Source organism: Somniosus microcephalus, chromosome 19, assembly GCF_052327205.1.
Source record: "Somniosus microcephalus isolate GS21.2 chromosome 19, FLI_Smic_1.0, whole genome shotgun sequence".
Classification (NCBI taxonomy): domain Eukaryota; kingdom Metazoa; phylum Chordata; class Chondrichthyes; order Squaliformes; family Somniosidae; genus Somniosus; species Somniosus microcephalus.
Window position 1 is genome coordinate 37,798,082 of NC_141005.1, and position 21,953 is coordinate 37,820,034.

The following is a 21,953-nucleotide window of genomic DNA, read 5'->3' on the forward strand; positions in this document are numbered from 1 at the left end:
TTCCTTCATCGTCGCTAGGTCAAAATCCTGGAACTCCTTCCCTAACAGCACTACAGGAGTACCTTCACCACACTGACTGCAGTGGTTCAAGAAGGTGGCTCACCACATCTTCTCGAGGGCAGTTAGGGATGGGCAATAAATGTTGGCCTTGCTAGCGATGCCCACGTCCCATGAACGAATAAATAAAAAAAAAAACTGTACATTCAGAGTTGCAACGGAGTAATTTCTCGTGAGATTTGAGCTATGTAACAGCAGGTGACCATGTAAATTGTAAATTTCAGGGTGAACTGTGTATAACAATTTCTATTGTTTATTCTAGTGTCTGCCATCAGAGATAGAAGTTAAGTATAAAATGGCTGAATGCTATACAATGCTGCGTCAAGAAAGGGATGCAGTTGCAATACTGGACACTATACCCACCAGGCAGCGCACTCCAAAGGTAAATGCTGATTAACTTTTTTTTTTTTTAAGTGGTTTGTGCAAATTGAGTAAAATGTTATGAGGGGGATTTGTTCAAGCAAATAACAACCTTCCTTATTCACCACTTGCTGTTGACCTATCTTAAACTTTTATCGAATATGATTTTTAAATTGCATTGTTTTGTTTATGTAACGCTTTATGTTGAAACATTTCAAAGAGCTTTAAATAATTAGTTCTGAACTGCAGTTACTGTGGCTGTGAACAATTTATTAAAAAAAAAAAGGATTTTGTATCTTGTATGTTTTTTATTTTGGTTTCATTTAAAAAAAAAAAAAAAATCTTGCGAAAGCTCAAACTAGGTTGATTTGACATCCTGGTTAGATTTTAACATGGATTTGCTATTGACTCATTTATCTTATGAATTCTTACAACATTTGTACTCTTCCATCATTTAAAGAGTCTCCACTTTTCTATAGGGTAAACATATTTTTCCTTTTTCAGGTGTTTTCTTCCATTCCCCTTTCTGACTTCCACCAGCCACACACCAACTGTGGCTGAGAGCACAGGCAAACGACTTGCCAGCAATTTCTAGTGTATTCATGAGTGGATTGCTAGAAGCACACAAGCAAACCTTGTGACAACTGTCCTGCCAGTTTTCCCCTCTCCTTCTGAAGCTTCAGGCCTCCACTCAGTCTGTCTGCACAGCTCATGGCAGCTCAGCAGAGTGGTGGGCCACAGGAGTGAACTTGCATCTCACCACTCTAGAAATGTGCTGCTATGCCTCTGCTTGCTTTTAGCTGGAAATATTCTAGGACTGTAAATCCTTAAGTTTTTTTTGTTACTGACTTTTTTTTTTATAATATAGATTAATATGATGTTGGCAAACCTGTATAAGAAAGCAGGGCAGGAAAGGTCGGCGGTGACCAGCTATAAGGAAGTATTACGACAGTGTCCTCTGGCTTTGGATGCAATACTAGGTAGGATTTTTCTAAAATCCCTGTGCACCAAACAAGTGTAGTTGTTATTGCACAATACTGCGGATGCTGGAAATCTGAAATAACAACAGAAAATGCTGGAAATACTCAGCAGGCCAGGCAGCATCCGTGGAGAGAGAAACAGAGTTAATGTTTCAGGTCTGGGACCCTTCATCTGATGAAGGGTCCCAGACCTGAAACATTAACACTGTTTTTCTCTCCACGGATGCTGCCTGGCCTGCTGAGTATTTCCAGCATTTTCTGTTGTTGTAGTTGTTTACTTATTGGTACAAATGACAAGCTAGGGAGAAATGGAGGCTGAGAACTAGTGGGAGAAGGGTAGATTAGGAAGGAACCAGTGTGATGGAAGGAATGATGCGTGGAGTAGTGAGGGAAGTGCACATGCATTGTAATAAGAGGTTCACACTAGCTTCATCGACTCTTGCCATGGCAATCCATCTTCTAGAAATTGGGAGTTTTCAATTGGCTCTTCCACGATTATAATGCTGATCTTTTTGCTGCAAGGAAACTTGGTTAGATCGTTCTCTTTTATTCTGACTAATGCTCAATGCTCATGTACAGCTATAGCTGCTCTTCTATTTCTCACATAAGCATGGAAGGGTGTTTTGGGCACTATAGATCTTATGCTATTGATTGGTTTATGATCTTGAAGATGATTGACAGCTGGGTCAAATCTTGCTGATGTTTTAAGGGATGCACTCTGGAATGAAGTAGGCCGACCTTAGAATATATGGTTTTCTCTGCAGTTTGGTCTAGACTGTTCCATCACTGGGCAGATAAAGGTTTTGTCAAATTGTTGTCTAAGTACAGTTGAGCTTTCTTCTCATTCTCATTGGGTAGATTAATAATTTCTGTTACTTGTTTGTCCCAAAATAGATTAGATTTGATTTACCAAGACAAAGAGCTTGCATCTAACTGAAGAGAACTATTTTGTCCTCCATACGATTTCTGCATGGTCTGGAAAGTAGGCCATTCAATTAGCATTAGTTTAGGGAGCCTTCAGGTCGTTAAGGTTATCTTGAAGTCCAAGTCCATCTCCCAACAGAACCACATTAAAGAAGTAACTCTAAACCTGGACTGTAACTTAACTGTAGAATATGACTTGTTACATTGAAGGTACATTAATACTTAGTTTAATCTAGGTGAATTTTTTTCTCCTAAAGAGGAAGCCAAATGAGATTTAAATTTAACACCACATCAACACTGATACTAATCGAAGCCTATATTCCATCTTGAGATCAGCAGAGATATATGATCATCTTTTAAGATCAGTGTAGAAAAATCCTCTAACATGCATGTAAATATCAAAGGATGCAAAAAGATGAAAGCCAAGGAGTGCTGTGTTCAAATGATTATGCAAGAATATCCTATCCAATTGGTTTGTAATCTTTCAATTGGTTTGTAATCTTTCAAACCATAAGTCAACTATTCGCGTCCTGCCCTGTTCTTTTATCCAGGTCTGCTGTCTCTTTCGGTGAAGGGTGCAGAGGTAGCATCTCTGACTATGAATGTGATTCAAAGTATTCCGAATCTGGACTGGCTATCTGTTTGGATCAAGGCATATGCTTTTGTTCACATTGGTGACAACACCAGAGCAATCAACACCATCTGGTAAGGAGATGCTTGCTGTGCGGGAGGGTGGAATGACTGTTCCAGTGTTTGTGTATTAAAACGTTACTCTTCTGGTTGGTGTTTCATGTATGCTTCTACTTAAAGGGGACATTTCTGTTCTGGAAAATTATTTGAAATGTCCACTACCTTTTTAAAAAAAAAAAAAAAAAAGTACTGTCTCTAAGTTTTTTTTCTGCATAATTTCTGGAGACCAGTTGTCAGCCTGTAACCTGAAAAATAGGCAATCTGCTTACTTGCGAGAGCTAACTGGCATCCTCCTCAGTCCTGAATACTGATATGGATGTGTTCATTATTAGACAATCTCAATAGAAGAAATGTTCACCTCCTTGGCTGAGGTTGATTGTGCCTCTTTAAAGCTTGACGGTCCTTCAGTTTTTATTTGTAATTTGAGAGGGAGTAATTAAGATTAGGTCCTGGAGGGGAGAAAGAAATGACAGAAGTTTCATTTTGAAGGTATAAGTTTTTGGAGAAACGCTGTCCCATTTTATTCCATTTAATTTTATGCTCTAAACCCACCTAAGCCCAAGTATAGTTGTAATGCATGAGCCGTATTCCGTTGTAAAGCTTCATTGTGTTTTATTTTGAATCATTTATATCGTTCAAGATTTTTGGAGAGCCTAAACAGATTGTATATTGAGATTTCAGTGAAAGGAATTGTGAGTGAGTGCATGTTTGTTCTCATTTGAAAAGTGGCCACATGAGCAATGCACCCATTGAACCATATCTTAGGAAGGAGTCAACACCAGGGAGGAAAGTTGGCAAGAAAGTGATTTTTTTTTTTTTTAAAGTGGTAGCTTTCCAATTCCTGCACTATAATTAATAGTCAGTATTCTATTGCAACTGTTTTTATGTCCACAGCTCCTTAGAGAAGAAGTCATTATTGCGGGATAATGTGGATTTAATGGGAAGCCTAGCAGACTTGTATTTTAGAGTGGGTGACAACAAAAATGCCATCTTAAAGTTTGAGCAGGCTCAGATGCTGGATCCATATATAATTAAGGGTAAGTAACATACAAATAGATACCAATACATTTGCAATTTCCAGTTGTTTGCGATATCACCTGCTTATCTGTTCACTCAATAATTATAGTTCTAATTTTACTTTAAAGAGGACACCTGAAGGTTTTGGCGGCTGTGTTTGAAACCATGATGAGAGTTAAATTGACTTATTCAACTGAGCACATTTCTTAAACATAAATGTTTAACAGTCAATATTTTTATTTCTGCTTAATGTTCACTGGATGCGTACAAGTTTCAGTATAACATTTGCAAATCTAGAATTAATTGTGGAACACATATGACATTACAGTGAACTATCTGTAAATTCTGCATTCAAACTTTTGCTCCTCTTCAGGAATGGATGTATATGGGTACCTTTTGGCAGGTGAGGGTCGACTGGAGGATGTCGAAAATTTAGGTGGACGTTTATTCAACATCTCTGATCAGCATGCAGAACCATGGGTTGTCTCGGGGTAGGTATTGCGTTTTAAAATTTACTATTGCAGGAAGAAACAAAATGATCCCTTTTCCTGGCAATACCATGATTAATCGTACAATGGGTGATTTCTATTCGGGTAATTGTGACTGCAGTGTTGGTGCCAACATTGCTACATAGGTTTCCACTTGTTTTGTATGCGCAGGTTTCTTGATGGGTGACCTGTAGGTACCTGATATCTGCATCATTTTCCAGCTTCTCCTAGCTGTAGTCTGTGCTGATCTTGACCCAGGTGCTAGAAGGCGTACAAGAGCTGTGCCAACAGTGATGACTCCTAAAATACTTCATTGGCTATAAAGCACTTTAGGACATAATGAGATCATTAAATGCACTATATAAATGCAATTTTCTTCTTTTAGTTCATCAAAACTGTGACCAAATTAACTGAATTTTTTTTTAAACTGTGTGAGAGAATTTCTGAAAGGGAGAAACTGATGTTGGTGGGTAGTATCTGGAGCAACACAGACACTCCATTTGGAGACCATGAGAAACTGGTTGTGTTCACAAAGCAGCTCTGTATAACTGAGCTGTAAAACACTGACCACTGGAATACTTTGGCCATGCAATTGTATCAAGATTCTGTTTTTATCAAGACTTGAACAACACACACTTGTGTACCGTGCGGAAGGTGTACACTATTTGTACAGCAGGGTGGTGCATGTATGTGAAGGAGGATGTCAAACATTTATACAGGAGACCTATGCTACTTGTCAAAAGTGAGTGTGTGTGTTTGTTTCACAGCGCAATACAGTGCTGCAAGTAAGAAAGGAAAGAAAGACTTGCATTTATATCGCGCCTTTCACGACCACCGGACGTCTCAAAGCGCTTTACAGCCAATGAAGTACTTTTGAAGTGGAGTCACTGTTGTAATGTGGGAAATGCGGCAGCCAATTTGCACATAGCAAGCTCCCACAAACACTAATGTGATAATGACCAGATGATCTGTTTTTGTTATATTGGTTGAGGGATAAATATTGGCCAGGACACCAGGGATAACTCCCCTACTCCTCTTCGAAATAGTGCCATGGGATCTTTTACATCCACCTGAGGGGGCAGACGGGGCCTCGATTTAAGTAGCAAGGTATAGTGAATGAGAGTGCTGTATAACAGCTGAATGATTATTCAGACTTTACCAATTCTATTTTATCGCTCTGCTCATAGAGATGGCTAGAGATTATAAATTGGGTCACCTCATTAAGGGACCTACTTGGGACCCAACATTTTTCAAGTTCTAGTGTGACCATTCAATGGAATAAAATCTAATCAGTGGCGTGACAAAGCACTTTAATTATAGTGCTCAGTGCTGCAATTCTGAGCACTGGGCTAGTTTAATTAGTTCATATTTGTAACCCCTTTTTTCTTGATCACAAATACCAAATGAACTTTTGGCGGGGGGGGGAATAAGCAAAACCTGGAAGTGTTGCAGATAAAGTGACTGTGGCTTGACTAAATACAAATGGCAAATCATAAATGAACAAATGGTCCCTTGTGATTGTAGCTGAAAATAGCAGTGATTTCGTAACAGCAACTTGCATTTATATAGCACCTTTTAACATCGAAAGAGCACCTAAGGCACTTCAGAGGCTTAAAGAAAAAGTGAATGCAGAGGCAAAGAAAGTGATATTAGAAGTCACCATAAGGTTTTATGGAAGATGTGGTTTTTAAGAAGGCTCTTAAAGTGGGAGGTGGAGAGGCACAGTAGTCTTAAGGAGGGAATTCCAAAGCATGGGGCCTAGGCGGCAAACAGCATGGCTGTAAATGGTGGGGTGAAGAGAGAGGCCAGAGAGTCAGATGAATGGATAAGTTGATGGATGGGGTGGAAGTGAAGGGTTGGAGGTGGTTACAGAGCTGGGGAGGGGAAAGGGAACAAAAGGATTTAAACATGAGGATGGGAATTGGGGGACTAGGAGCCAACATATGTCAATGAGGATAAGGGTGATGGTGAGCAGGACAGTGCAGAAAAGGATACGGTTTTGGATGAGCTGGTTTATGGATGGTGACCGATGGGAGCAGCATTGGAATAGTTGAGTCTGGAGGTGATCAAGGCATCGATGAGGGTTTCAGCAACAGATGGTAGGGGCGGAGACGGGCAGTGTTATGGAGGTGGAAGTAGTTGGTCTTTTTGATAGAGTGGATATGGTGTCGGAAACCCTGAGTTGAATAGAACTCCAAGCCTGTGAGCAGTCTGGTTCAGCCCGAGATGGTGGCAGTGGAGGGGAATAGAAGCATCGTGGGGGCTGAAGATGATGGCTTCAGTCCCACCAATGGTTATCTGGAGGAAGTTGCAGCTCATCCAGGACTGGATTTCAGACAAGCAGTCTGACGACACAGACAGTGGAGGGGTCGAAAGAGGTGATGAAAAGGTAAATATGGTGTCGTCAGCACGCATGTGGACATTGATCCTATGTCTGCAGATGACGTCGCCAAGAGATGCCATGTAGATGAAGAGGAGGTGGGGCCATAGATAGATCCTTGAAAGACTCCAGAGGTAACATTGCAGGGGCAGAAAATTTACATAATAGAATAAGCACAAGATACAACATTAAGAAAAAGATTGCAAACTTGCCCATAAGCATACCCATTCAATCTTTCCAATAACTTCCCTTTGTCCCCCACTGTCAGTATGCAGAGCCCAATGCATCTGCAGGACCTCGTGAGCTTTCCTGATCTCTAAAACGTCATGACTCAGTCCACCCAGCTAAAACATAACATTTAAGCCAAACTATGGCACTGCAATTCTCGTGTGCACCTGTGCAGCCCAGCCCACATTGTAGCCAGCGCATATTTGAGTGCAATTGTACTGTGAAGCTGATGTGACCTAACCAAACAACCAGACTATAACTGCCCATGCAGCCCATGCTGTGGACTTCCTGCGGTAAGCATTAAAAAATAGTAAGAATTTACTAGTGCCACTCACAAATGGATGTATTTTAGTATATTAGAAGCAGTATCTGTCATTCATTTCTTTGCCTTGTTGTCTCTGCAGGTATCAGTGTTTGTACAGCAAACGATATTCACGTGCGCTGTATCTGGGAGCAAAAGCAATTCAGTTGAATAGCAATAGCGTGCAAGCCTTACTATTAAAAGGTGCCGCTTTGCGAGCCCTGGGCAGAATCCAGGAAGCTATCATACACTTCAGAGAAGCAATGCGTCTCGCCCCCTGCAGAATGGATTGCTATGAAGGCAAGTTACTTATTAATATACCCTTGTGGCAGCATAATGAATTTCTTAAATTCTGCAGCAGTTGTATACTAAGGATGTAATGGAGTTGTTTATAAAATCCACGTATAAATAGAGGCAGCACAGAATAGCTTAGAACTCTTGTTTTGTTGCTCACTGCTATATTATTTGATGTTGCGCCCTTTCACAGTGAGATCAGAAGTTCGGTGGCCCTGGGCGGCTCAAGAAACAATGCCACCACTTATCCGATCCTTTATATCCACAAACACCTGTTAACATTCGTATGTAACCCGGTTCTTGTGATGTCTGTAGCTTTTTTAAATAACATTTTCCAATTAATGTGCCAGTGATACTGAAATATTTTAAATGAATTGCTTTGAGCCTGCATGCAATTTCAGACTCTGGCCTTTGGGTGGCAACAGAGCAAAATGTTCAGGACATTTTCCAGCTTTGATGCATCTTTTTCTCCCTCCACGAGGTAAGAGTTTTTCCTCAGCTCACAAGTTAAATTCATTATAAACTGGATTTTAAACTTTTACATTTTAGATTTTATTTCAATATTAATATTCTTTCCCTTTTAGATTTTTCTCCTCTTCCCCACCCCACTCTATTGTTTTTAGTAGAATATTGTGCCTCCCACTCTGCCTCTCCCTCCTATCTCACCCAGCTAGGAGCTGGTCTCGGACCTGCTCAGCTCTCTATAGCCCCTGCATGCTTTTACCATAGCTTCTGATGGCGATCTGCTCTCTCCTCCCTACATCTGTTTCTTCCACGGTTGTCCACCAGTTTTCCCCCTCCACTAGTCACGGTTTCATAAGTCGGTGCACAAGAACATAAGAAATAGGAGCAGGAGTAGGCCATTCGGCTCCTCTAGCCTGCTCCGCCATTCAATAAGATCATGGCTGATCTGATCTTGGCCTCAACTCCACTTTTCTGCCTGTTCCCCCTAAACCTTGATTCCCCTGTAGTTCAAAAATCTGTCTATCTCCGCCTTGTATATATTCAATGACTCAGCCTCCACAGCTCTCTGGGGTAGAGAATTCCAAAGATTCACGACCCACTGGAGAGAATGGCCGACCTCTTCTCCTGAGACTATGCCCCCTAGTTCTAGACTCTCCACTCTGGGGAAACACCCTCTCAGCATCTACCTTGTCAAGCCCCCTCAGAATCTTGTATGTTTCAATAAGATCCCCTCTTTTATTCTTCTAAACTCCAATGTGTATAGACTCGACCTTTCCTCATAAGACAACTCCTTCATCCCAGGAATCAACCTAGTGAACCTGCTCTGAACTGCCTCCAATGCAAGTATATCCCTCCTTAAATAAGGAGACCAAAACTGTATGCAGTACTCCAGGTGTGGCCTCACCAACGCCCTGTACAGTTGTAGCAAGACTTCCCTACTTTTATACTCCAGCCCCCTTGCAATAAAGGCCAACATTCCATTTGCCTTCCTAATTACTTGCTGTACCTGCATGCTAACTTTTTGTGTTTCATGTACGAGGACACCCAGACCCCTTTGTACCTTAGCATTCTGTAGTCTCTCTCCATTTAAATAATATTTTGCTTTTCTATTCTTACTACCAAAGTGAATAACCTCACATTTTCCCACATTATACACCATCTGTCAATTTTTTGCCCACTCACTTAACCTATCTATATCCCTTTGCAGACTCTGTGTCCTCCTCACAACTTGCTTCCCCACCTATCTTTGTATCATCAGCAAATTTGGCTACAGTACACTCTGTCCCTTTATCCAAGTCATTAATATAGATTGTAAATAGTTGAGGCCCCAGCACTGATCCCTGTGGCACCCCACTAGTCACAGTTTGCCAAGTTGAAAATGATCCATTTATCCCAACTCTCTGTTTTCTGTTAGTTAGCCAATCCTCTATCCATGCTAATATATTACCCCCAGTGCCATGAGCTCTTTTCTTGTGCAGTAACCTCTTATGTGGCACCTTATCGAATGCCTTTTGGAAATCCAAATACACTACATCTACTGGTTCCCCTTGATCCACCCTGCTTGTTACATCCTCAAAGAACTCTAATGAATTTGTCAAACACTATTTCCCTTTCCTAAAACCATGTTGACTCTGCTTGATTGTATTATGATTTTCTAAATGTCCTGCTATTACTTCCTTAATAATGGATTCCAGCATTTTCCCAATGACAGATATTAGGCTAACTGGCCTATAGTTCCCTGCTTTCTGTCTCCCTCCTTTCTTGAATAGATGCGTTACATTTCCGGTTTTCCAATCCGCTGGGACTGTTCCAGAATCTAGGGAATTTTGGAAGATTACAATCTATGCATCCACTATCTCTGCAACCACTTCTTTTAAGACTCTAGGATGCAGGCCATCAGGTCCAGGGGACTTGTCAGCCTTTAGTCCCATTAGTTTGCCTAGTACTTTTTCTCTAGATTGCTTTAAGTTCCTCCCTCCCTTTTGCCCCTTGATTTTCCACTATTATTGGGATGCTTTTAGTGTCTTCTACCATGAAGACTGATACAAAATATTTGTTCAAAGTCTCTGCCATTTCCTTGTTTACCATTATTAATCCCCCAGTCTCATCCTCTAAGTGACCAACGTTTACTTTAGCTACTCTCTCTTTTTATATATTTGTAAAAGCTCTTACTGTCTGTTTTTATATTTCTTGCTAGTTTACTCTCAATCTATTTTCTCCCTCTTATTTTTTTAGTCATCCTTTTGAAAGTTTCTAAAAATTTCCCAATCTTATGGCCTACCACTAATCTTTGCAACATTGTATGTCTTTTCTTTCAATTTGATACCCTCCTTAACTTCCTTAGTTAGCCACGGATGGTTCATCCTTCTTGTAGTCTTTGTTTTTCACTGGAATATATCTTTGTTGAGAGTTATGAAATATCTCCTTAAAAGTCTGCCACTGCTTATCTACTGTCTTACCTTTTAATCTATTTTCCCAGTTCACTTTAGCCATCTCTGTCTTTGTACCCTTGTAATTGCCTTTATTTAAGTTTAAGTCACTAGTTTCAGAACCAAGTTTCTCACCCTCAAACTGAATGTTAAATTCTATCATGTTATGATCACTCTTCCCTAGAGGATCCTTTACTATGAGATCATTAATTAATCCTGTCTCATTGCACATTACCAGATCTAAAATAGCCTGTTCCCTGGTTGGTTCCACAACGTATTGTTCTAACTGCAGCAACTCTGCCACTGGCTCTATGCCGAAGCTAATTTAAAACAATTTCAGCCACTGCTGCCTTCAGGATTGATAATCTGAGCCACTCTATCCCAGCTGATACGTGCTGGATGCTGCTTTGATCCCACCCACCAATGTGACAGTCTCCCCACCCTTCTGCACTGTGTGTGCTCCTTCCTGATACCTGCTGACTCTGTGGGCTTGGCCCTGTTCAGTTTTTCTTTCATACAGATTTTTCCCCATCTGTAAAGAACATTTAAAACACTTTTTTTCTAGGAACCCTTTTTTTCCCCTCAATAAATGGTGTTCAGGGTTCTCTATCCCCTCTCCCATGCTCTCCATTTACCACCCACCCCCAGCTTTCTCCTCATCCTCCACACACTCCCCCACCCCTCCCCTTAATGCTTTCACTGCTGAAAGCCATGCAACCACTTCCCCCATCCCCTTAAAGTGGTGAGGGATACGAGGAAGTGATCAGAGATAGCTTGGTCCCATTATGCCCAACTTTCTTACCGTGCCTTACCTGAAGATTTGACTTAGTCTCCGCTTCTGGTGTTCAACAGTGCACGAGATCGACTAGTGTATATAATAAAGTTCTTTTAATAAACACACATGGGAAAAAAAAAAACAGACATTGTTTTGTTGGCTTCAGGAAAAGCAGCTGTTGCTGTTGAGTGACAATAACGGGCTTGTTGCTATTATAAAGAAACACAGGGATATCAGCACAGAAGAGAAGTTGTTTAGCACATTTTGGTTGTGCTATCTCCACATTAGAGCTACCTGCCCTATCCTAAATCCTGTTCTTTCCCTGCAACTTTGATATTTTTCTTCCAATGTTTATCTAATTCCTTCTTCACTTGACTTCAGTAGCTGTATATATTGCATATTCTTAATAACCTCCTGCGTGGAAAAAAACTCTAACCTTCCCTTTATGCTTCTAGTACTAATCTAAAGTTGAAGTGACTTGTTTCTGGTTTCACTGATCAGTATTTACCTTCTCAAACCCTTTTTGTAATTTTGAACACCTGGTAAATCTTACCCTTCTTTTAACCTTCTCTGTTCTAGTGAATACTGCCCTAGTTTTTTTAAATGTCTCATAAGGGAGCTTTTGTCCCAGTTTAAATACATAACCTGTTGTATTTTCAAAACATAGTTTTACAAAGTTAAACATTTTCTTTAACACTTTCTTATGTTGCTTGCCATTTTAACTTTTAACTATTTTTCCCAAAGTCCTAGCTACACCATCTTTTCACTTTGTATCTGCAGGTCTAGTTGAATGCTATTTGGCTTCAAACAGCATACGTGAAGCAATGGTGATGGCGAATAATGTCTTCAAAACACTGGGTCCAAATGCCCAGACCTTGACGCTTTTTGCCACTGTATGCTTGGAAGACCCAATGACACAAGAGAAAGCAAGAACACTGCTGGATAAAGCTCTAGCCCAGAAATCTGATTACCTGAAAGCAGTGGTCAAAAAGGCAGAACTTTTGAGTAAGTTATATTTGTCTGTAATTTATATTGTTACATGTGTATTAGAAAAAATTATAATTAAATTATGTTAATGATTTTAAACAATGATAATATACTAAAACTTAATTTTCTAATGCATTTTATGGACTTTAGTTTGATATAATTTCAAGTATAGCTTTAATCCCATGTTGTCATAGAAATTAGGGGAGAAGGGAAAGTACATTTATTTTGTGCTCCATCGATGGACATCAGTTTGTGCCCTCAATCGCAAATGTTTTTTTCATAGGGGCATTCCATTATAAAAATAAGAAAGTGATGTTGAATATGTACAAGATATTAGTTAGGACACAGTCAGAATATAGTGTGTATTTCTGGGCACCCTATTATAGGAAGGATATTAGAACGATGGAAAAGGTACTGTAAAGATTCAACACAAAGGTACCAAGAATGAGATTTATAGTTATTAAGAAAAGTTTGAAACATTGAGGCTTTTATCATACACACAGGTTAAGGGAGAATCAGAGGTTTTCAAAATTATGAATGGTTTTGAAAGCTAGTTTCTGCTAGTTGGTAAATTAGTAACCAGCAGGCATAGATTGAGGATTATTAATAGAAAGAAGTTGTATTTATATAGCGCCTTTCACTTCCTCTAGATGTAGCAAGGCGTGCTTTACAGCTAATAAATTACTTTTGAAGTGTGGTGATTTGCTTTGTAGGCAAATGGAGCAGCCAATTTTCACACAACAAACACCCACATTCAGTGGTGAGATGAATGACTAGTTAACCTGTGTTAGTCTGTGTTGATTGAGGGATAAATGTTGGCCAGGAAACCGGGAAAACTCCCCCACTCTACTTTGAATAGTGCCATGAGATCTTTTTCATCCACCTGAGCATATCAGACAGGCCCTCGATGTAACACCTCATAGGAAAGACGGTACCTCCACTATTCAGTACTGCACTGAAGTGTTGGCCTAGATCATGTGCTCAAGTCCGTGGTGAGCTTCTGACTCAAAGGAAGGAATGCTACCACTAAGCCTAGACTGACCCAAAAACGAAAGAAGTTAGAAGAAATTCTTTCAAATAGAGGTCTTCAAGATTATGAAAGGGTTTCATAGGGTAGACGTAGAGATGATGTTTCCACTTGCGGGCGAGACCAGAACTAGGGGCCATAAATCTGATGGTCACTAGTAAATCCAATGGGGAATTCAGGAGAAACCTCTTTTCCCAGAGTGTGCCAAGAATGTGGAACTCGCTACCACAGGGAGTAGTTGAGGCGAATAGTATAGATACATTCAAGGGGAAGCTAGATAAGCAATGAGGGAGAAAAGAATAGAAGGATATGTTGGGGTAGGAGGAGGTTTGTGTGGAGCATAAACACCAGCATGGACCTGTTGGGCCAAATGGCCTGTCTCTGTGCTGTAAATACTTTGTAATACTTGGTAACATTTTATATGTACTAACTAATCAATTGCTCACGATGTTGCACGGGGGGAGTCGAGAGCAAATGTCTTCAGGTGAAGTGCAGTTATGGATGGGAGGTAATTGGATCCGGGCATACAGCTGTAATTCAGTTCCCATTTTAAAGTCATAGTTTTTTCATTTCCATTATAAATTCCTATGTCTATGTTTATAATGGAAACTGCCTTTGTAAAGCTTGTCATGATGTAATTACAGTCTCCTGCCAGTGGTTGTGCTGCAACACCTCATCCGGGTGCGGGGGTGTAATTACAGCCTGACCAGTTTCACACGGGTAGATTCCATTATAAATGTAGGAATAGGAATTATACTGGAAAAAGTTGACAGGTAGTGCCTGCAAATGTGTGTGGAATCTTATATAATTTGTCCCTTTAGAATGTAATTTGCATTTATGAACACTTTGTGGAAAAAAAAACCTGGACATTCTACCTGCTATTGGAGAATTTCCACAGCTCGTCTAACAATACATTTTGACACAAATGGAGGAGGGCGTGGCGAGTTGAATTAAAATTAGTTTTGTCAAAGCCTCATGCTGTGCCCTCCGTTTAAATTTTTGGTGTTTTTCTCTTTAGCGATTTTGGAGAAATTACAAAGGAAACCTTGCATGCAGCTTGCATTTTGCTTGAAACAGCTGCCTAGAATTTGTTTCCATTTTCTAAAGCAACTAACTACCTTGTGACCACTTTAACCAGGCAGCAGTCGATGGCAGTTTGGTGCTGCCATCAAATGGAAAGGTGTTTACAAGGTATTCTGGGAAGTTGATTTACAAATGCTAATGGAAAAATGTCCAAACTAGCTTTGTGTTGCTTTATATCAATTTTTTTTAAGTCATAATTTAATGTATACTCCTGAAGTTTTGTGATAAGGTACATGACTGGTAAAGACAAATTATTCAATAAATAAGACTTAAAACAAGTATTTACCAGAATGGAATCTGATTTTTTTTTCTTCTGTGCTTAAACTCTTCTGGAATATATATAAATATATTTAGAAATATTGCATGATTTAATTGCCTAATTTTGGTAATAGTTACCATTATGCTAATAGAATATCTGTTTTATAGACTAAATTTTAGTGTATTTTTTAAGTTAAATGGGAGGTTTGGTGCTCTGGTCTGGGCGGGAAAGTGGAGTTGAGGCCAAGATCAGATCAGCCATGATCTTATTGAATGGCGGGGCAGGCTCGAGGGGCTGAATCATGCTCCTATTTCTTCTGTTTTTATGTTTTCAAATAATAAAATCTTGAGGTACTAATTCATGGTACAAGAAGACTGAATTCACAAAATGTTTAATTCTTAATATCAGTCAATCTGTCTGGGAGAGGCTGAAGCAAAATGCTTATCCAAAGATGGGAAAGGAAAATTAGAGCAAATGAGCCACTACACCACCTAGTGGTCAGTTTGAAAGCTGCAAAAGCCTGAAAACTGGTGCAGTGCCTGGGGAAATTGAAGGGTGGTATGAAGATCCTACTATAACTAAAGTAACTTTTTATATTCTGTACTTTGAATATTTGAAGACTACTGCCATGGTTTCCAAAATCTCATTAACTCACTAGGTCGAGAACAGAAGTATGAAGAAGGTATAGCTCTTCTGAGAAATGCACTGGCAAATCAGAGTGTTTGTGTTCTACATCGGATGCTTGGCGATTTTCTCGTAGCTGTAAGTGATTACCAGGAAGCAATGGACCAGTACAGCATTGCATTAAGGTACAAATTTTTTGTCTTCTAATACTCCTGTGAAGCGACTTGGGATGTTTAACTACGTTAAAGGTGCTATACAAATACAAGTTGTTGTTGTACATAAAGCAAATATGACTTATTGCCTGTGATTAAACTGTGCTTGTTTTTCTTTTTAATGGTTGTCTTACTTATTCATGATATTCTTAAGGGTGTCTGCTCTGCTGCTTTGAGCTGCCTGGAATGATCCCATCTCCTTGTGGGACTGTCTGGCCTGTGCTATATACCTCCCTACAGAGGTGTAAGTAAGGAATTCAGTATGAGAAAGATCACAGGCATAATCCATGTCTTAACCACTGAAGGGATCAGTCCACTGGGATGTACCACAACAACAGTTTCATTTTATGTTTGTATTCAGTAATCAAAATCAAGATTTATTTTTTTTTGTAATTTTTTTCCTGTTATTCAGAAAATTGAGATTTTTCTAGTTATGTACCAGAACGGTTCTGGTTCGTTTTCTGGTTTGTGCTTAGTTTGTTGATGTCCGCTAAGGTAGCTGTGAGGTGCCACATCTGGCCTTGGTGTCCACAAACTGAAGTAGGGAATATTAGCCAGAGTGTTGTCTTCTTGATCACTGTCTAGTGGTCCCGAGATGCATTTGTGTGAATTCCTACATTACAACAGTGACTGCACTTCAAAAAAGTACTTCATTGGCTGTAAAGCACTTTGGGACATCCGGTGGTTGTGAAAGGCACTGTATAAATGCAAGTCTTTCTTTTTATGTCATGAGGACAGCGTCAGGCTTGGCTATAATGACTCCCACAGCTGAACAGCCTACTGACATTCATTTCCTAGGCTCTAATGTGAATCTTGGTCCAAGGTAGTAGAGAGTTATTGCCACCCATAGAGCCATAACAGCATAAATTGCCATCTTGAGAAGGGTAAAGGGGGGAAAAAAAATCAAACTGGGTGGGGGTGGGAAAGAGAGGGATTCCCTTTTAGGGCAGAAAAGGAATTGGTTCTTTTTGCTACCTTCATTCCTGGATTAATGTCCTTTTGGGGTAAACCATACCCACATCTTTAAGGAGTTTGCTTTGTTCTGATCAGTGCTATTTGTATTCAGACACCAGGACTACAAGTTTTGCAACTGGCTCATGATCCAACACATGCCTTTTAATGTGTGCTTAAATTCTTTACAACAGAGTAACTTACTTGAAATAACACTAAATTTGTTGCTTTTGGTCATTATTACTTTTTATTGTATATTCTGAAGCTATCCCTGATTACAGACATTTGAAGCCTTCAACTTTAATCAATATATCTTGATTTTTCTCCTTCCTCCAAACTTCTGTGCTGAGATCTGCATCTTATGGCAATGCCAGTAGGATTGGAACATACTCTTTTCCAGAAAGTAGTAATTCTAGAAGTAATTGGTCAGTAACTTATTTTCCATTTTACAGCATGGATCCCAATGATCAGAAGTCTTTAGAGGGAATGCAGAAGATGGAGAAGGAAGAAAGTCAGACTGAGGCAGCGCAAGAGGAGGATGTGGATGACATGGAAGGTAGTGGAGAAGAGGGGGACCTGGAGGGGAGTGACAGTGAGACTGCACAGTGGGCAGACCAAGAACAGTGGTTCGGCATGCAGTGAGACAAGCATTGAAATCCTCACAAATAATGACTTGTGGGCCTTTTCAAATGAACTGACATGTTTGGAATCCATGCTTCTTCTGTTACCCAGATGGGTTGGATTTTATAACTAATTATAATCATTGCTTCATAATACAGAGGAAAATACATTGTCAGGAATCTTAACTTTTATTTCACAAGTTATATTTCTACTGTAACTGTACATCTTTGTACAAATTTGATTTTATTGCTTTACAAAAGTACCCTTCCTCTCTCCATAATGTTTATTCAGACCAGTTAACTGATGCAGTGACATTAGACTGGGCTTGTGTGAAATATTCTTGATAAGTGTTGCTTATAATTTACATATTTCAATTTGAGAGTTCATTTTTCAAATTGATGAAAGCTACACAGTGAACCTAATGTTTTGGGTGAAGGGATTGCTTAAATTCAAACCAAACTAAACTCTGGATACTGAAATATTTTACTAATATTTTCATTCATGAAAGCTTTAAAATCTAACCTAGGGTGGCCAAGGAAAGGGATATTTAAAAAAAAAAAAAAAAGTGAATCCTGAAAAATTTTAAACAACAAGTGATGGATTTCTTATTAAAGTTGTGTTCAGCGATTTAAAATGTTTACTACCTTCAGTTTAATTTTGAATTGTTCTTCTCCCTCTTTCAATTGACTCGCATTGACACCATTGTTTTTTCAACGCCACATCTAGAATAGATTTTGACTCTCTGACCTGTTGGACTTTTACGTTATTAACACCAGGATTTACTTGAACATTTGCTCTGTAGTATTTGTTATTGGCTAACTCTCTTTTTGCAGCACGCAAGAATTAAATTCTGCACACGGCTGCACCCAACTTCGCTAAACATCGTGGATCCCATAACTTATTGTTTGTATTAAATATTTTTGATAGCTGTGATGTTCTGTGTGTGTACTCTCACCAGCCAGTTCTTGCAAGAACATAATGTTTTGATAACTGTATTGTGTATTTTGTAAAGTATGTGAAGGTAGAATAAAATTTTGCTGTACTAATTAAAAATGTATACAATGTATACACAGCCATTGTGAGCATCATTGTATATGAAATGCACGTATTTTTTCCTTTAAATAAAAAATAATGTCCTTCTTTGTTAGTAGCTTCTCATCTTTTTTGGTCACAGAAGTGAATTACATGGGGGAATTTTCCCAGCCCTGAGGAGGCGGGACTGCCAGGAAAATGGCAGAAACTGGGAGCGGGTACCGACCCCACTCCCAACCCGCCTCCGTGCCATCTTACTGTGAGGCGGGTCCCCGAGTTGGGAAGGGGATTAAAGCCAATTAACTGCCTGTTAACTACCAGGCTTTTCCCCACTTTACGCCTGCAATTGCGGGCTTCCTGACAGCTGCAAACCTTGCCAGGGTCAGCGAGGTGAGCAGTGGGTCTGCGGGGGCGAGAGGGGTTGAAATGACAGATGTTGAGGTGAGTGATGGGTGCAAGTGTGGACAAGTAAGTATGAGAGGTGAGTGTAAAGAGTTGGAAAAAGTTTCCTTACCTTTGCTTCTTTCTGCAGGCTTCAACCGTTGAGGATCCGGAGGTGCCTCATCTCAGCGGCAGGGATGAGAGAGTGGCTGCTGCATTCTCAGATGCAGCAGCTATCTGCTTTCTGCTGAGGAGAGGTCAGTGTTAGACAGCTTCTCAGCTGTCGAACGCTGACAATTCAGCTGTCAAAAATTTTGAGACAGATGAAGCGTCGTACGTTGACGTCATCTGTCAAAATCAAATCAAATCAACTTTTATTGTCATTGTTAGTGCACAAGTGCAGTACAACGAAATGTAGGCTTGCGGCTCCCGAGAGTGTACAATTTGGATTAGGACACTTAAACATTTCAACATACATTTGTACATATATATTAGCATAAATATGACCAAATAAAGTGCATTGGCAGATGTGCAGGCTTTAGTGTTTATTTGTGGAGTTCAGTAGGATGACAGCCCTGGGAAAGAAGCTGTTCCTAAATCTGGTCGTACGGGTGCGAATGCATCTGTAGCGTCTTCCAGATGGTAGGAGGGCGAACAGACTGTGGCTGGGGTGGGTAGAGTCTTTGATGATGGACCGTGCCCTCCGTAGGCAGCGTTTCTGATATATATGTTCTATGGTCGGTAGCCGGGTGCCGGTAATGCGTTGGGCAGTTTTGACTACCCGCTGCAGGGCTTTCCGGTCATGGGAGCTACAGCTGCCGTACCATACCGTGATAGTTTGTCAGGATGCTCTCTATAGTGCAGCGGTAGAAGTTAGAGAGGATCGGGGGTGACAGATTACATCCCTTCAGCCTCCTCAAGAAATATAGGCGCTGCTGGGCCTTCTTCACCAGAGAGGAGGTGTTGAGGGACCAGGAGAGGTCTTCCGTGATGTGGACTCCGAGGAACTTAAAGCTGGCCACCCTTTCCACCTCTGCCCCATCGATGTGGATGGGGGTGTGACTTCCGCCTTTGGACTTCCTGACGTCCACGATTATTTCCTTGTTTTCTTGGTGTTAAGGGCCAGGTTGTTGTCGGCGCACCACTTCACGAGATGCTGGACCTCCTCCGTGTAGGTTGACTCATCGTTGTTGGTGATCTGGCCTACTACCGTGGTGTCATCTGCAAACTTGATGATGGTGTTGGAACCATGAACAGCCACACAGTCGTGGGTGAAGAGGGAGTAGAGGAGGGGGCTCAGCACACATCCTTGTGGGGCCCCCGTGTTCAGGGTCAGCGGGGGGGAGGTGTGGTTGCCTAATTTGACAGACTGGGGTCTGTTTGTTAGGAAGTCCAGGGTCCAGTTGCAGAGGGAAGTGTTCAGGCCAAGAGTGTGGAGTTTGGTGGCCAGCTTGTTGGGGACGATAGTGTTGAATGCTGAGCTGTAGTCTATGAACAGCATTCTGATGTAGGTCTCCTTACCATCTAGGTGATTCAGTGCCGAGTGTAGAGCAGTAGTGATTGCATCCTCCGTTGATCTGTTTGCCTGATAGGCAAACTGGTGTTGGTCAAGGGAGGCAGGAACACTGGCTTTGATGTGGGCTAAGACCAGTCTCTCGAAACACTTCATTATGATGGGTGTGAGTGCGACAGGTCGATAGTCGTTCAGACACATCACAGCCGCTTGTTTAGGCACAGGAATGATGGTGGCGGTCTTGAAGCATGTAGGGACTACTGCCTGGGCCAATGACAGGTTGAAGATGGTGGTGAAGACATCAGCCAGCTGATCAGCACATTCCTTGAGTACCCGTCCAGGGATGCTATCCGGTCCAGTAGCCTTTCGTGTGTTCACTCTGCGTAAGGCTTTCCCTTAATTGGCTGGTAAACCCGCAGGGCGGACTTAAGGCCAATCCAGGGAAAATAGCGTGGGTTCATCGGACGTCACTGGGGGCAGGACTAGAACCCAGAAGGCAGCAGTCCCGCCCCAACTCGTCTCGGCTGGCAAAATCTAGCCCATGGTGTTTGAAGTAACTTTAGTGTGCCAAATTATATAATCAAAAGTCTTGCTTTGAGTGTGTTTCAAAGTATCTGTTAACTTATTTGAATAACTATCTATTTAGTTAACTGTGCTACTTCTCCCAAATATAGACTGGTAAATTTTCTAACCAATCATACATCAGCAACTCGCAAAACCAGCCTGCTGGTCATTTGCTCAATTTTCTGCCCCCCCCCCCACCCCACCCATACTAATCATCAATACCTGCTACAAATCAATCAATTACTTAAAACCATGATTTATCAAACTGCTTTTGCTGTCATTTCATTTCTTTACTCAGGTCAGTGTGTACATAGAGCTTAAAAAAACCAAACACAATTAAATGAGTTGTAGTTAAACATCCTATTCCTGTAGAAGTACAATATCCAGAGTGCAGTGATAATTGGTTGAACATTTACAGTTAATTATGGTGAGTTGCAAGCAGCAGGGAAAATCCAAATAGAGTTTTTTTTTATATAACTCAAAAAATTTTGTCACTCTTCTGTCCATGAAGCCTACCACCTGTTCCTTCAATATTTTCTTAACTGAGCTCCTGACCCACCTAGCTTCTTTGCCCCACGTTCATCATCTCATTCAAAGCTGCAGTTGCCACTCCCTCCTCAAGAAACCCGCTCTAAACATTTTCACTCCAACTATTGCCTCATCACAAACCTCTTCCTCTCCGAAGTGCTGAAACATGTTTCCTTACAACTACGCTCCTTATTCGGGCGTTAATCTGATTTCTGCTCACCCACACTACTGCGATTGTACTGATAAATGTAACCCATTACATTGTGTGACTAACTGGCTTCCTATCTCATTATGTTCCGTGACGTTTTAGCTCACCTTCAAATAGATTGACCATATAATCCTTCACTGTCTTTTTGCAGTCTACCTCTGGCGCTGCTTTCTCCTGGTTCCACTCCTGACTTAGATGTTGAGGATGCTGTTTTTTTATGTTGCTGAGAGAGATTGATGTTAGCACTGAGACTGAAGGGGCAATTTATGAAGTGCATTATATGGACTGGGCTTATTCATTGGGCCTGTAGTCGGTCAGTTAGCCAGGCCCAGACCATGCAAAATGTCCACTTGCTCAAGGTCCTGGTCAATGACTATTTGATATTTGGGGAGTGTTGCAGTGCTACACTGCAGTAGCTTCAACAAAAGCTAACAATCCACCAGGAAAGGAAAAAATAAAAATCTTTTATAATTGTGAATAACTCTGAAAAAGATTTTGGAGATAGAGATGGGAAAAGTGAACAAATAAAAGAACGGGGGTGTTTCGGGTAATTGCCCAAAATGTGCTCAATCATC

General features: G+C 40.8%; 1 protein-coding gene across 2 annotated transcripts in view; it reads left to right on the forward strand.

Annotated features, from left to right (window-relative positions):
- The window catches only part of anapc7 (anaphase promoting complex subunit 7), a 51,892-nt gene extending 33,600 nt beyond the window's left edge, over window positions 1–18,292 (forward strand). For both annotated transcript variants that reach the window (XM_085961590.1, XM_085961589.1), the window contains 9 exons: window positions 320–439; window positions 1,286–1,397; window positions 2,873–3,026; window positions 3,906–4,048; window positions 4,402–4,519; window positions 7,529–7,725; window positions 12,169–12,393; window positions 15,403–15,553; window positions 16,984–18,292. In XM_085961590.1, the coding sequence (XP_085817716.1) occupies window positions 320–439; window positions 1,286–1,397; window positions 2,873–3,026; window positions 3,906–4,048; window positions 4,402–4,519; window positions 7,529–7,725; window positions 12,169–12,393; window positions 15,403–15,553; window positions 16,984–17,173 (1,410 nt within the window). In that variant the 3' untranslated portion in view covers window positions 17,174–18,292. The remainder of the gene's footprint in view (window positions 1–319; window positions 440–1,285; window positions 1,398–2,872; window positions 3,027–3,905; window positions 4,049–4,401; window positions 4,520–7,528; window positions 7,726–12,168; window positions 12,394–15,402; window positions 15,554–16,983) is intronic.
- Window positions 18,293–21,953: the final 3,661 nt, after the last annotated feature.